Source organism: Scyliorhinus torazame, chromosome X, assembly GCF_047496885.1.
Source record: "Scyliorhinus torazame isolate Kashiwa2021f chromosome X, sScyTor2.1, whole genome shotgun sequence".
Taxonomy (NCBI): domain Eukaryota; kingdom Metazoa; phylum Chordata; class Chondrichthyes; order Carcharhiniformes; family Scyliorhinidae; genus Scyliorhinus; species Scyliorhinus torazame.
In genome coordinates, this window is record NC_092738.1 from 4,388,427 (window position 1) to 4,404,688 (window position 16,262).

Consider the following 16,262-nt stretch of genomic DNA (forward strand, 5'->3'; position numbering starts at 1 on the left):
CAGACGACCTTAACTGTTCTCTTGTACCACTTCGACCCCAGCAGCCTCAGAACCGAACAACGGCCATTGTTCCTCTGACTGAGTGGGCGCCCGAAGCTAAGTATAGGCTTTAGCAGTAGTGATAGTTTAGTCTGTAGTATTTCGTGCATGAGTAGATATTAACTGTGTGTAAATAAATAGTATTGACTTTGAACTAACTGGTGTACCGACTCTTTGATCAGTATTCGGGTTTGAACCTTGTGGCGGTATCGAGAGATACCTGGCGACTCGAAGCAAACGTAATTAGAATTAAGGAAGGCGACCATATTGACCGCCATATTTAGAAACAATGAAAGAGAGCAACAGGATCACTACACCTCGGGTGAGGGGCAAGGTGGAGAAGGTGGAGCCTTCATGATTAACCTCAGCCGGTAGGGGAATTGTACCCGGGCTGTGGGCCTTGCTCTGCATCACAAACCAGCTGCCCAGCCAACTGACCTGCACCAGCCATTGGAGAGACTAAACGCAGACTGGGTGACCGCTTTGCAGAACACCCCCGGTCTGTCCGCAAGCAGGACCCAGACCTTCCTGTCGCTGCCATTTCAGTTTACCGCCCTGCTCTCATGCCCACATGTCCGTCCTTGGCCTGCTGCAATGTTCCAGTGAAGCCCAGCGCTAATTGGAGGAACAGCACCTCATCTTCCAATTAGGCACAGTACAGCCTTCCGGACCTAACATCGAGTTCAACAACTTCAGACTGTGAACTCTCTCCTCCACCTTCCCCATTTGTTCCCCTTTCCTCGTTGCCCTTTGACACACTGCTCACCTTTGTTCTGCCATTCACACATTCTAATCTCTTTATGTGACACTATCTTAGTCTTTTTGTCCATGACATCTTTGTCAATCTCTCCCCAGCCTGCATCGATCCACCCCCACGCACCACCCATTGCCAACAGGATAAATCTGACCCTATTTCCAGTTCTGTCCCTTTGACAAAGAGTCATGGACTGGAATGTCAGCTCCCTTCTCTCACCACAGAGGCTGTCAGACCTGCTGAGATTGTCCAGTATGTAAATTAAATGAGATTTTTAGTTTGTACCTTATTCCTGTAGAACATATTACCTTGTGTGAGAAGTGAACCCATAATTAAACGGTCCTGGGAGCAAAATGGGAATGTTATTTTAGGATAGATTATATATTTTTATAAAAAAATATATACATCGTCACGAACAGGATTCGAACCTGTGCGGGGAGACCCCATTGGATTTCGAGTCCAACGCCTTAACCACTCGGCCACCGTGACTCATAACAAATCAGCCGAGAGCGGTTTGAATGTAAGGCTGGATCGGGCCCCGGTGTGGCGGGGAGCTACTTACCGGGCGAAAGGATCGCTGCCGTTCCAACTCCGATGGATTTTTTCAATCCCAAACTTCCTCCCGATCAGCGAGCGGATGTAAATGTGGAATATTCGCCGAAATATGAACTTTGCTCAACAGCTCCCGCTTGGACTGTTTCAATCCGTCCGAGGAGGGGGGGGTGGCGGAGACAAGTCGGGGATCCTCGGCATTAGTTTGCAACCCGTTCTGGAAATCTAGCATGGATAATGTCGAATCATCGTATTTCAATGAGGAATGATCTTGGGTGCTGACTTGTTCATTAGTTTGTGTTTTGTTTCATCCCCGGGCCTGGCCGCTCCCCCCCTCCCCTCCCAGTGGGCCGGTCCGGGATTTGGCGGGATTTGCTGCAGCGCCGGTTGTCCAAATTTCTCGGAGCAAAACGGCCTGAAATATTTCAACCGTTTGACTCCTACATATTCGGAAAGTAGTTTGCGAAACGTCAGGTGAGTTTCTTTCGTCCTTTGGTCAGTTTTGCTCAAATGAAACCCCTTCAGCCCGAATGGCTCCAGCGTGCCTATCTACACAGGATTGCACTTTCTCACTTTTAATATAATATTCCTGCACTTGAATTGCAATTTCCTTTCACTCGTTTTATCTTCAAGTGTTTCCCAGATTCCTTTTTGAAGCAATGCCTCTCATTGCATTTTTACATATTTTAAGGTGTGCATCCATTTTTAAAAACAAACAAACATGAATTCTAATAATATATTAAAGTGGAAATTCAGCCTGTCTGCAAAGATGAGCTGACAGACAGCAGGGTGAGTGAAGGCCTCACAGGGCTGTTACAAGGCAGCATCCAAACACCACTGGCACATGTTTAATGATTCCCCTTATTTCTAACTCTTTGACCTGATGGATAATTAAAATCTGCCTCCACACATTTTGGTGGTGCTTCAACAGCCATTTATTTACAGGACCCTTAAAATGTAGGTCTCCCATTGCCCTGTTTTGTATTAGAGAGCATGCTGTCAGTGACACTCTGCATACAAAATTGTATTCATTCATTCATCAGAAACTACTTCCCCCCCCCCCCCCCCCATTTTACACTGAATGGCCAAGTACAACGGGTCCCTTTACCATTACGGTTTGCAGTATCAACGTTCTCGACCTACACAACGCGAGGATGGCAAAGGATAAGAGAAAGAAGGAGGAGCGTTTCCTGTTAAATTAGCTCTTCAAGGCCTACTGGGTATAGCTCTAAATGGTCCCAGGTTCAATTCCTAATCTGCAGCTCTAATTTTAGACAGCTACAGTGTTAGAATTGGTCTCGGTATCAGGGGAAATTGGATCGGTGATATATTGCCTATTGTTACTGTACTAATAAAAGTACAGTAGTTTAATTCTGTTTAAATAGTGTTTAATTCTGGTCGCCACACTACCAGAAGGATGTGGAGGCTTTAGAGAGGGTGCAGAAGAGATTTACCAGAATGTTGCCTGGTATGGAGGGCATAAGCTATGAGGAGCGATTGAATAAACTCTGTTTGTTCTCACTGGAACGAAGGAGGTTGAGGGGCGACCTGATAGAGGTATACAAAATTATGAGGGGCATAGACAGAGTGGATAGTCAGAGGCTTTTCCCCAGGGTAGAGGGGTCAATTACTAGGGGGCATAGGTTTAAGGTGAGAGGGGCAAAGTTTAGAGTAGATGTACGAGGCAAGTTTTTTACGCAGAGGGTAGTGGGTGCCTGGAACTCACTACCGGAGGAGGTAGTGGAGGCAGGGACGATAGGGACATTTAAGGGGCATCTTGACAAATATATGAATAGGATGGGAATAGAAGGATACGGACCCAGGAAGTGTAGAAGATTGTAGTTTAGTCGGGCAGTATGGTCGGCACGGGCTTGGAGGGCCGAAGGGCCTGTTCCTGTGCTGTACATTTCTTTGTTCTTTGTTCTTTGTTCTTTGTACTGCTGATGAGAATTATTTTTAAAAAATGTACATTTAGAGTACCCAATTTATTTTTTCCCTAATTAAGGGGCAATTTAACAAGTCCAATCCACCTACCCTGCACATCATTGGGTTATGGGGGCGAAACCCACGCAAACACAGGGAGAATGTGCAAACTCCACACGGACAGTGACCCAGAGCCAGGATCAAACCTGGGACCTCGGCACCGTGGGTCAGCAGTGCTAACCACTGTGCCACCGTGCTGCCCGCCGAGAATTATTTTACTGGTTGGAAGGAGAGTGGGAGACACTGAGGCTAGAGTCATCATGGATGGTTCTTGTGATTTCCCCCCCCCCCCATAATTCTTTAGCGGTGTTCCTTTAGGAGGTCTCCTGCACTGTAACAGTACTATGATGTTTCTGCACTGACCCTCGTATTGCTGGTTGAATTTCACCCTATTCTCTCTCCGTTTTGCTCTTCTGTTGTTCCAGGTTGCTTCTGTCCTGTGCCTCTGCTCCTTTAAGGAGTGCACTGTGTGGACCTGAAAATGATGAACTGTGAACTATTAGCAACGTGCACTGCCCTGGGGTATCTGGAAGGAGACAACTATCACAAAGAACCTGATTGCTTAGGTAAGTCACTTCAGACCCAAAATTTCCGTCATGATTTAAATGTTGTGCTCTTTACTTCCTGAAGCTTAATTCTTCAAATTGTTGTAAAACAGTAATCATCATGGGAAGGTTTAGATGACAACAAAGCCCACATTGACAAAGCACCAGTTATAATTTATAATTATAATTGCCTGAGCTTTGCCTGTTTGCTGTGTTGATTATGCAGATAAGAGTTATTCCTTTTACTTGCCACTTTGATTCTCAAAGTGATTTTTGTGCCGGCCAGGAATAAACAATTGTTGCAGTTCACCCATGAACTCTTTGAATATTTGCCATTACCTATCCACCGTCATCCCTTTAAGTAATCTTTCCCAATCCACCATAGCCAACTTGCGCCTCATACCATCGTAGCTTCCTTTATTAAGATTCAGGACCCTATTCTCAGAATCAACTACTTCACTCTACATCGTGATGGAGAATTCTATCATATTATGGTCGCTCATCCCCAAGGAGCCTTGCACGACTAGATTGCCAATTATTCCCTTCTCATTGCACAATACCCAGTCTAGGATGGCCTGTTCCCTTGTGGGGTCCTCCATAGTGTCCTCAACTGCTGCTCCAGTTCCGAAACCTGGATTTCCAGGAGCTGCAGCTGGAAACACGTCCTGCACACATGCTGGCCCTGGGCACTGGAAATGTTCCCGGCTTCCCACATAGAGCAGAAACAGCACACCGAAGCATTGAGCTATCCTGCCATGGCTTACCCCTTTCAAATAATTTAAACCTTTTGGAATATACTTAATGTCAAATAATATCAATACTCTAGGGTCCTTCTTCCCTGCTCCTTGTTGTTACAGAATCTTATTCTTCTTCGACAATCACTCGCTAACGACTATGATTGTTCACTAAGAAACTAGGTAGTTGCCTGGTGTGGGACATCTTTTAACATGGGTATGCTGCAGCACATCAGCAGACACATGGTCCTTCACAGAGGGTAGGTCCAGTTCAGTGGCAGGGGAACCTCCTTCCTGCTGCTTCCAAACTGGCCAGCTTTATTTCTACATGGAGTTTACTAATGTTTTCTCCGCCCCGCCCCCTCATTGGGGAAGCTCATACTCCCACAGGATTGTGGGATTGTCATTAGTCCCCAGCCAATGGTAAGCAGGCAGGTTATAACATCCCTCCTCCCCCAAAGTCCAAGGAATCTACCGAAGACCCTGGCGAAGGAGGGCGTCGGACTCGTTTTGCCGCAGGCCGGGCACCATTTGCACGCGGCGCTGGATCAGGCGGCGTGTAACGAGACGGAGACCGGCGCTTCCGTGATGAACGGCGCAACGGTTGTACATCCACGGCCCGTGGACCCGAGGATCCCCCCTCTGATGCGTCCTGTGTCTCCATCTCAGAGTCAGAATCTGCTGCCTCCGTCATGTCAGCGTCTCTATCTCCATTCGGTTCTGTAACGACCTGCGCAGGCTTCGAGTGAGACTCCAGTGGAAGATTGTGAGGACTACCTTCCCTTGTCTCTGGTCTCTGCGGCTGTAGAAATGAGCTCCGGGGGCGGGGAATCTTTTGAGGGGATAGTGTTCTGGACCGAACGTGGTCTACATGTTTTCGCTGGAGACGGCCCTGGACTTGCCCCTGATAAGATATAGGGCACGTTTGGCGAAAGATTACGCCAGGAACCCACTGGGCACCACCAGCAAAATTCCAAACGAACACTGGGTCAGCGGGCGCAAACTGCCGAATCGGCCGATGCCGAGAAAATCCCTGTCCCTGCCGTTCTTGTGCGCGGCGTACTTTTGCGCCAGTGTCCGGGAAAACCATACTAAGGCGGGTGTGAAGTCTCCGGCCCATTAGGAGTTCTGCGGGAGCTACCCCAGTCACCGCATGGGGGGTGGTCCTATACGTAAACAAAAAGCGAGCCAGTCTCGTGTCCATTGATCCGGAAGACTGCTTCTTTAGGCCTCTTTTGAATGTCTGCACTGCGCGCTCTGCCAACCCATTTGAAGCCAGGTGGTAAGGGGCAGTGCGGATATGGCGTATGCCGTTCATCTTCGTGAACCTTGCAAACTCCTCACTCGTGAATGGAGTGCCGTTATCCGTGACCAGCACCTCGGGGAGGCCATGCGTACTAAAGGACAAACGCATCTTTACAATTGTTGCGCAGGACGTTGTCCCCTGCATCTTATGCCCCTCTAGCCATTTAGACTGGGCGTCAATTAATAGAAGGAACATGGATCCTTGAAAAGGGCCTGCGAAATCTGCATGCAAGCGTGCCCAAGGCCGCCCTGGCCATTCCCAGTGATGTAGAGGCGCGGCCGGCGGAAGCTTCTGATGCTCCTGGCAAATGGAGCAGTTTTGGCCACCTTCTCAATGTCGAGGCCTGGCCACCAGACATAACTCCGGACCAACATTTTCATTTTGGTCACACCTGGATGCCCATTGTGCAAGTCTCTTAGTATCAGCTCCTGACCTTTTTCCGGGACAATCACACGCGTCCCCCACAAGAGGATGCCGTCTTCCACGCTGAACTCTGACAGCTTGGAGGAAAATGCCCGCAACCCGCCTGGGAGCTGTCTATGCTGCCCACCATACAGGACTATGTGCCGAACCTTTGACAGGATTGGCTCCGTCTGGGTCCACTCACGGATCTGTGATGCCGTGACAGGCAAGGTGTCCATAAAATTTAGGGTTGCAACCACCTCACCGGTCGTGGGGGTCGACATGGGGCCGGTCGATAAAGGCAATCGGCTCAGTGCGTCGGCATTTGCTATCTGCGTTCCTGGTTTGTGCTGCAGGGAATACTCGTATGCAGCAAGCAACAAAGCCCAGCGCTGGATCCGTGCGGAAGCAATGGGCGGTATTGGCTGATCCTCTCTGAAAAGTCCCAGCAGAGGCTTATGATCAGTCACGATAGTGAAATGGCGGCCATACACGTACTGGTGGAAGTATTTCACCTCAAAAACCACTGCCAGGCCCTCCATCTCGATCTGCGCGTACATTTTCTCCGCTGCAGTCAATGTGCGAGAGGCGAAAGTGATCGGTCGCTCGGCCCCGTTCTCCATCTTGTGGGACAGGACGGCCCCAATACCATACGGGGATGCATCACGTGTGACGAGCAAAGGCTTTCCAGGATCATAGTGGGTTAGTAACCCAGACAACGACAATTGTTGCTTTACCCGCCGGAAAGCGGTTTCTTGCGGCTGACCCCAAACCCAGGTGTGATTTTTCTTTAGCAGAAGGTGCAACGGGGCCAGCGTAGTTGCCAGATTGGGGAGGAACTTCCCATAATAGTTTACGAGACCGAGAAAAGAACGAAGATGCGAATTGTCAGTCGGGGCGGGGGCCTGTTGAATCGCACGCACCTTCTCTGCGACGGGGTGCAAACCTTCGCGGTCCACCCGATAACCTAGGTAGACTACTTCCTTAGCCTGAAATACGCACTTTGTGCGACGTAAACGAACTCCAGCCTCCGAAAAGCGTCTAAGGACAGCCTCCAGATTTTCCAAATGTTCCTGCTCCGACGTCCCTGTAATCAAAACGTCATCTAAGTAGACAGCAACTCGTGGTAAACCTCTCAAAATGCCCTCCATAACACGTTGAAAAATAGCGCAGGCAGAGGATACTCCAAAGGGCAACCGTGTATATTCGTACAGGCCCCGGTGTGTATTAATCGTTACATATGGTCGGGAGGCAGGGTCCAGCTCCAACTGCAGGTAGGCGTGACTCATATCTAATTTTGTGAACGAGAGTCCACCTGCAAGCTTCGCGTAGAGATCCTCTATGCGAGGCATTGGATATCGGTCGAGTCAGGAAGCCGTATTCACTGTAAGTTCATAGTCGCCACATAAGCGAACTGTGGCATCTGGCTTCATTACAGGTACAATTGGTGCTGCCCAGTCAGCTAAACGGACGGGCCTGATAATACCCAAACTCTCCAAACGAGTGAGCTCCCCTTCTACCTTCTCGAGCAAGGCGTAAGGCACGCCCGGAAATAGCGCGGCGTGGCTCCTGGTTCGACTTGGATACGGGCTACGGCCCCTTTTATTTTCCCCAAACCAGGCTGGAATATATCTGGGTATCGCAAATGGCGCAACCAGTCCCGACCCACGATAAGTGGGAAACGCCCCTCCTGGCGTCCATAAACAACAGGGGTCATTGTAGTTCCTCGCCCAAGGTACCGCAGGAATGCGGGGGGACGTTTTCGGACGGAAGGGGTTGCGCCCCAAGGCATGCACTTCCATTCCCTGTAGCTCCTGCACTCCTCGTTCTGCACTCTCTCGGGACAATACTATTTGAATGGCCTGTTGAAAAATCAATGTTGGCTCAGCTAACAACTTTCTCTGGGTGGCCGCATTGTTAATACCGCAAACCAAACGGTCGCGTAATATTTCTGACAAGGTCTCACCATAGTCACAGTACTCCGCAATCCTGCGTAGCCTGGATAGAAAATCGGCAAGGGATTCTCCTCTCAGCAGAATTAAACCGGTAACGCTGGACTATCGTGGATGGGGTTGGGTTAATATGTTGCCCCACTATATTCACAAGTTCATCAAACATTTTGGTGTCCGCGCAGCTGGGTACGTAAGGCTCCTAATCACCCCAAACGTATGCAGGCCGCAGGCGGTGAGCAATATGACCACCTGCCGCTCATTTTCGGTGATATTGTTTGCCCGGAAATAGTAACGCATCCGTTTTGCGTACTGGTTCCAGCTTTCCAGCGCAGCATCAAAAACATCCAAACGTCCGTACAGAGGCATGGTATAATAGAAAACAACTTCCAACCTGTATCCAACAAAAATCCAGGGAGGTGGCTTCAGCAGTGTAGACAGCTATTCACTTTAACCCTCGTCGCCAGTTTTGTGAGGGCCACGAAGAATCCAGCACGCGTTTTAAGGATACAAAGTAATAACATTTATTTACGATAACATATATATACAACAGCAGCAGCAACTTCCCTTGCTGCACACTTCTTCCTGCTGGTTCCAAACTGGCCAGCTTTATTTATACTTGGAGTTTACTAATGGTTTCTCTTTTTTCCCCCCCCCCTCATTGGGGAAGCTCATACTCCCACAGGATTGTGGGATAGTCATTAGTCCCCAGCCAATGGTAAGCAGGCAGGTTATAACACACTTAGAATCATAGAATCCCTATCGTGCAGAAGGAGGCCACTCAGCCCATCGCGTCTGCACCAACCCTTGGAAAGAGCGCCCCCACCAAGGTCCACTCCCCGCCCTATCCCAGTAACCCCACCTAACCGTTGGACACTAAGGGGCAATTTAGCATTGACAATCCATCTAACCTGCACATCTTTGGACTGTGGGAGGAAACCGGAGCACCCGGAGGAAACCCACGCACACACTGGGAGGACGTGCAGACTCCGCACAGACAGTGACCCGAGGTCAGAATCAAACCCGGGTCATTGGTGCTGTGAGGCAGCAGTGCTAACCACTGTGCCACCACTATGTCACTTGAATCCTGGCGCCAGTTCAGGAAATCCAAATTAGCACTCTGCCCTCAGTCTCATAGTAATAATAATAATTATTATTCTGGGCTTTATTAACAGGGACAGCGAGTACAAGAACAAGGAGGTTATGCAGAATTTACACAAGACACTAGTTAGACCTCAGCTGGAATATTGTGCACAGTTCTGGGCGCCACACTATAGGAAGGATGTGTGCACACTGGAGAGAGAGCAGAAAAGGTTTACAAGGATGGTTCCAGGGATGAGAAACTTCAGTTATGAGGATAGATCGGAGAGGACGGGACTGTTCTGAGGAGAAGGCGAAGTGAAGATTTGATAGAGGTGTTCAGAATCACGAAGGGGCTGGACAGAGTAGATCGGGAACAACTGTTCCCGCTCGTAAAAGGATCACGAACGAGAGGGCACAGATTTAAAGTGATTTGCAAAAGAAGCAAATGTGATGTGAGAAAATCTTTTTCACCCAGTGAGTGGCTGGGGTCTGGAATGTGCTGCCTGGAAGTGTTCGATCGAGGCATTTGAGAGGACATAGAATGATTGTTTCTATTCAAACAACGTGCAGGGGCACGGGGGGAAAGGCAGGAGAATGGCACTCGGTCACGGTGCTCATTTGGAGAGTCTGTGCAGACAATATGGGCCAAATGACCTCCTTTTGCGGCGTAACCATTCTGTGAAGCGTTGTTACCAGAAAATAAAATAGAATTTACAACACCGAAGCAGAATTGAATTGCTCTGCTCCTTGCCAGTATTTCTGTTCCACACAAGCCACCTCCCACACCACCTTCATCCCAATCCCTTCACCGTATCCTTTAATTCATTTCTCCCTCTTTATCCAACTTCCCCTTAAATGTATCCATACTATTTGCCTTGACTATTCTCGTAGTTGCGAGTTCCACATTCTCACCACTCTGGACAAAGAGGTTTCTCCCGAATTCCCCCGGTTGGATTTATTAATGACTGCCTTGTATTTATGGCCCTTCGATTTGGTCTCCCCACAAGTGGAAACATCTTCTCTACCCTGCCAGGCCGTTTCATAAGCTTAAAAACCTCTCTAAGATCACCCCTGGTAATGTATCATGTCAATGTGAAACTTGATTCTTGTCCCAATGATGGCCGGACTCAACCATCCGAATACTTCAAAACTTTGTCTCATTGAAGAGCATCTGAACATGCTTCCTGCTGTGAATTATTTCAAGAAAGCAGTGCATGTTACGCAGATAGATTCAACAATCATTCTGTTCTCGCAATGTCCCATGAACAAGAACGTGCTTGCAAGAGTAGAGTTTAGGGCAGATTCAATCCTGCCATTCGGCCCATCATGCCAGTGCCAACTCTTTGAAAGAGCTATCCAATTAGTCCCACTGCTCTTTCCCCATGGCCATGCAAATCTTTCCGAATCTAAGAGTTCTTTCTGAAAAATGCACATGTGAGGCGGCATTCTCCGACCTCCCGCTGGGTTGGAGAATCCCAGGGGGGCATCGTGAATCCCGCCCCTGCCGGCTGCTGAATTCTCCTGCGCCGGGGATTTGGCGGGGGCGGGAATGGCGCCGGTCGGCGGCTGCTGGCAGCGGTCCCCCTGGCGATTCTCCGGCCGCGATGGGCCGAGTGGCCGCCCGTTTTCGGCGGATCCCGCCGGCGTATGTTACGACAGGTACTTATCGGCGGGACCTGGCTCTGTGGGTGGCCTCGGGGGGGGGGGGGGGCAATCTGGCCCTGGGGGGTGCCCCCATGGTGGCCTGGCCCGCAATCGGAGCCCACCGATCTGCGGGCGGGCCTGTGCCGTGGGGGCACTATTTCCCTGCGCCGGCCGCTGTAACAGTCCGCGATGGCCGGCATGGAGATGAACCCCCCCTGCGCATGCGCTGGGCTGACGCCAGCACACGCTGGCGCTCCTGCGCATGCGGCAACTCGCGCCGGCCGGCGGAGACTGTTTGGTGGCGCCAAGCCCCTTCCCCGCCGGCCGGCGCGGCACAAACCACTTCGGCGCCGGCCTAGCCCCTGAAGGTGTGGAGGATTCCGCACCTTCGGAGTGGCCTGACGCCGGGGTGGTTCACGCCACTCCTTCGCGCTGGAGTTGCCCGCCCCGTCGGTTCGCGGAGAATCCCGCCCGTGGCTATTGGACCGGAACAGTATCGGGTTTGGTTGTATGGTAGCATAGCCTGTCAGCACTTACTCTTGGCTCATACTTGAGTGGAACCAGTGCCCCAACAAGAGCGTTCAGGAAAAGAGTGGAGAAAATTAAAAGTGACGTTTGTTTTTTAAAGTAAATGTGACTGGAATTATTTTTTATTTTTCAGAGAGCATCAAGGACCTAATCAGGTACCTGAGACATGAAGATGAGACTAGAGACATTCGGCAGCAGCTAGGAGCTGCACATATTCTACAGAATGACTTGCTGCCCATTATCGCACAGTACCCCGAGGAGAAGGTGCTCTATGAAGCAGTTATCAGGTATGAATCAAATTTAAATGACTTTTGCTGCATGGAGCATTTTTGCAGAATGCTTCCTGTGTGGAAAAGGGCTGCAGTCTCTGCATTTAAATGATGTCTGAAACTACAGCAGTGAATCAGCTCCTAGTTTGTCTGAAATAGGTGATTTGTTCTGTTGTAATCAAATAGATAAGGAGCTAATTAAATATCCATTTGGCTCCTCCAAAGGGAAGCTTTCTTTGAGGGGGTTTTAGTGGTGAATGTTTTCAAATGGAGCTTAAGAAATCCACAGGAAAAAAAAAAGAGTTGCTTAAAGTAGAAGGAAACCCAAGGGTGGCGCAGTGGTTAGCACTGCTGCTTCATGGAACGGAGGACCCTGGTTCAATCCCGGCTTCGGGTCACTGTCTGTGTGCAGTTTGCACATTCTCCCCGTGTTATAGAATCATAGAATTTACAGTGCAGAAGGAGGCCATTCGGCCCATCGAGTCTGCACCTGCTCTTGGAAAGAGCACCCTACCCAAGATCAACACCTCCACCCTATCCCCATAACCCAGTAACCCCACCCAACACTAAGGGCAATTTTGGACACTAAGGGCAATTTATCATGTCCAATCCACCTAACCTGCACATCTTTGGACTGAGAGAGGAAACCGGAGCACCCGGAGGAAACCCACGCACACACTGGGAGGATGTGCAGACTCCGCACAGACAGTGACCCAAGCTGGGAATCGAACCTGGAACCCTGGAGCTGTGAAGCAATTGTGCTAACCACCATGCTACCGTGTTTGCATGGGTTTCACCCCCACAACCCAAAGATGTGCAGGGTAGGTGCATTGGCCACGCTAAATTGCCCCTTAATTGGTTAAAAAAAATAATTGGGTACTCTAAATTTATTTTTAAAATGTAGACGGAAACTAAAGGAGAAAGGGAGGTGGGGTGGGAGCTGTGGCATGAAAGGTTTTCTGGGCTGAGGAAACTAATAAAGTTTCATACCTACCCTCGAGGGGAGGTGTTTAAATCCGAGCCTGTGAACAATCCGCGAATGTGGTGGTGGGGTCAAGATTGGATTGAATTCAGAAATAGGCAACAGCCAAAGATTTACAGTGTGTATGAATTGTATATCCACTGGTAACACAGTGGTTAACACTGCTGCTTCACAGCGCCAGGGATCCAGGTTCGATCCCGGCCTCGGGTGACTGACTGTGGAGTTTCTACATTCTTCCCGTGTGTGTGTGGGTTTCCTCCGGGTGCTCCGGTTTCCTCCCACAGTCCAAAGATGTGCAGGTTAGGTGGATTGACTGCTAAATAGCCCCTCGGTGGGGTTACGGGGATAGGGTGGGAGATTGGGCCTAGGTAGGGTGCTCTTTCAGAGGGTTTGGTGCAGACTCGATGGGCCGAATGGCCTACTTCTGCACTGTAGGGATACTATGATTAGTTGGCTTTGTCACACACTGATTGAGGGGGTTGCATGTAAAGTCATTGAGAATTTATGTTCTATTCTTGGCTGTTCCTTTCAAGGTTACATTTTTGTCCTTTTGAAATTGGGATTGTTTGCTGGTGGGAAGCTGTGCAGTTATGCTTTTTGCTTGGGGTTCTGGGAGATCAGGGAAGCTTCTCGAAAAGCAGTGGTGAGAGGCAAAAGGGCCAACGGCGGGCCTGTTAAAACAACTGTAGGGGCGTGACAAGCTTATTGAACTCTTCTGCCCAGATTTTCATCCTGGTGTCGGGGGTGCAGACTCAGGGGATTTCCCAGCTCTGAGGTAGCCTCTCACAGGTGGGGTTTTTGGTCAAGGTGGGGGGCTGAAACAGGAGTCTGGGTGGGCAATCCCAGAATGAATCTGCAGACACTGGGCCTGAAGCCAGGCTGGTCACAAGGCTACCTCTGTGCCTCAGAACTGTATTTAAATAAATAAAACATAATAATAATGCAGAATCCCTCCAGACCTTGCCCTTCACCCTCCCCCAAAACACTTCTTACGTCCAATCCATGCCGACCTATGAAGACCCATGCCCCCTCCATAGCCCCCCCACATCCCATACCAAATTGGTGCCCCTTTATGCATCGCCCATGGCCCCTCACACTCTGATGCCAAATTCAAGCTCCTCTATCCGCCCCCATGCCCCATGCTCACCCTTTGACCGTACGCCCTCCATGCCAGCTCAGCTAGTATCATTGGCCACTTTCGTGACAGGTTGGACACTTCCTGGGTAGCTTTGACAGGTTTGACAGCAGGAGAGCACCTTAACATCTCCTGTTCTTCCCAGTGGACACAGCTGGTGATTCATGTGGCCAGCTGCCTCCATGAATCGCGCACGCGTGAAGCCTGGCCCGACTCTAGTCTCACCCCCACGAAGATGTGAAATGCTGGGTTCGGGACTTAGACATTTTGACCATTTCTGGGATTTTTGCAACGACGGAGGGGCTCTCTGTTGTCATGAAAATCTGGGCCTTTATCTAAACCTTTACTACGATGGCTGCCAGAGGTATTTGAGAGTCTAGGATTCCCTCTGGTGGCCAGAGCTTAGAGGTGTAGCGCCAGGACTATCACATAAACAGGAAGATCCGACTGAAAAGGTAGGTGTCAGATGTGGACACAATTAACATTAAAAGTCTCCAACACGATTGACAGAGGAGTTTTGAATGGAGAGCTAACAGAATATACCAATCTGAATAATTGTTTCTCATTTGTAACACTGTGTAATGCCTTGCGTTTTCCTCTCCTATGATTTGTTTCTAGATTGTTGGTAAATCTAACACAGCCAGCACTTCTGTGTTTTGGGAAGGTTCCTGACAATCCTACCTTCAGACACCATTTTATGCAAGCGGTTACCTATCTGCAGGGGTACAAAGAGGCAAGTGCATAAAGAATGGAGTTTATGTCTGAATGTAAGACTCGTGAACTGCTTGATTTTCTGCCAAATTTAATAGAATATTTTAAATCTCCTTATTCACGGGAATAGGAAACAATTATTTTCATTTTTCGAAGTATCCAAAGGTGCATGGCTGTAGTAATGGAATAAAATTTACTGTAGCCCAGAGACTTGGGACTGTCTAAACTCATTTCATTTAGGATGCTAATGAGAGGCAGACCATCAATCGGGCCGTGGATTGACTGTGATGCTCTACATGGTTGAATAGCCTGCCAACACTCAGTGCATAGACTATATACTTGCACAATACAGCAGCACCCATCAACCTTTCTGTCTCAAAAGGGGGGGGGGGAGCCTGGGAGGGGGTTAAAACCTAATTTGAGGTGACATGGTGGGATAGCTGTGGTGTGATGTACCAACGTGGGAGGCAGATTTGTGTCCACCTTGCTGAGCTCAGCTGTGTTCTGGTGGGGTTGGGGGGTACAAAAAGGTTGACGGTCTGCCTCATGGGGCAGGAGGAAAGGACAAGTCGCCCTTCTCGAGTATTGCTCAGTAGACAATCGTAAACCATCAGCCAGAGTGACTTAAAAGAGGTGGGGTACCTGGTTGGTTGGGGTGATGCCTAACTTGTCATAAATTTAAAAAGTCATTTTATTGGGAAATACAATGACTTGCAGTAGGATTATTTAGAGTCATACAGCACAGAAAATGCTCTTTGGCCCAACGTGTCTGTGCTGGTCAAAAACAACCACCTAACTTAATCCCATTTTCCAGCACTGGGCCCATTGTCTTGTATATCTTGGGATCGCAGGTGCACATCTAAATACTTCTGAAATGTTATGAGATCTCTGCCTCTACCCCCCTTTCAGGCAGCGGGTTCCAGACTCCCACCACCCTCTGGGTGACAACAACTTTTCCTCGCATCCCCCTTTGAACCTCCTGCCCCTCACCTTAAATCTCTGCCCCCTGGTCATTGACCCCTCCACCAAGGGGAAAAGTTTTGTCCTGTCTACTCTTATCTGTGCCCCTCATAATTTTATACATCTCAATCCTGTCCCCCCTCAGTCTCCTCTGCTCCAAGGAAAACAACCCCAGTCTATCCAATCTCTCCTCATAACTAAAACTCTCCAGCCCAGGCAACATCCGGGTAAATCTCCTCCGCACCCTTTCCAGTGCTATCACATCCCTCCTATAATGTGGATTCCAGAACTGCACACAATACTCTAGCTGTGACCTGGCCAACGTTTTATACAGTCCCAGCATAACCTCCCTGCTCTTAAACTCTATTCCTCGGCTAATAAAGGCAAATATACCATGTGCCTTCTTAACCACTGTATCCACCTGCTCTGCTACTTTAAGGGACCGGTGGACATGCACACCAAGGTTCCTCTAATCCTCGGTGCTTCTGCCCATTATCATGTATTCCCTTGCCTTGTTTGTCCTAAGTGCATCACCTCAAACTTATCCGGATTGAATTCCATTTGCCACTGACCAGCCCGTCTATATCCTGTAATCGAAGGCTATCTTCCTCACTATTTACCACCCCACCAATTTTCATATAATCCGCAAACTTACTGACAATCCAATTGAGGATGATTGTTTCCCT

At 49.2% G+C, this 16,262-nt stretch overlaps 1 protein-coding gene, 1 long non-coding RNA gene and 1 other non-coding gene across 4 annotated transcripts in view; 1 reads left to right on the forward strand and 2 right to left on the reverse strand.

Moving 5' to 3' along the window:
• Positions 1-1,502, reverse strand: part of LOC140405347 (uncharacterized) — a 32,997-nt gene extending 31,495 nt beyond the window's left edge. Inside the window, exon 1 of the long non-coding RNA XR_011938601.1 lies at positions 1,356-1,502. This is a non-coding gene — a long non-coding RNA (uncharacterized lncRNA). The remainder of the gene's footprint in view (positions 1-1,355) is intronic.
• Positions 1,201-1,282, reverse strand: trnas-cga (transfer RNA serine (anticodon CGA)). The gene has a single exon. It is a non-coding gene; the product is annotated as a tRNA-Ser (tRNA).
• Positions 1,503-1,656: 154 nt separating the features above from the next.
• timeless (timeless circadian clock) overlaps positions 1,657-16,262 on the forward strand; it is a 98,881-nt gene continuing 84,275 nt past the window's right edge. Inside the window, exons 1-4 of one of the 2 annotated variants that reach the window (XM_072493637.1) lie at positions 1,657-1,819; positions 3,754-3,894; positions 11,653-11,806; positions 14,524-14,638. In XM_072493637.1, the coding sequence (XP_072349738.1) occupies positions 3,810-3,894; positions 11,653-11,806; positions 14,524-14,638 (354 nt within the window). In that variant the 5' untranslated portion in view covers positions 1,657-1,819; positions 3,754-3,809. Of the gene's footprint in view, positions 1,820-2,548; positions 2,566-3,753; positions 3,895-11,652; positions 11,807-14,523; positions 14,639-16,262 lie in introns of those variants that run through there. The other variant, XM_072493638.1, reaches the window with a different exon arrangement.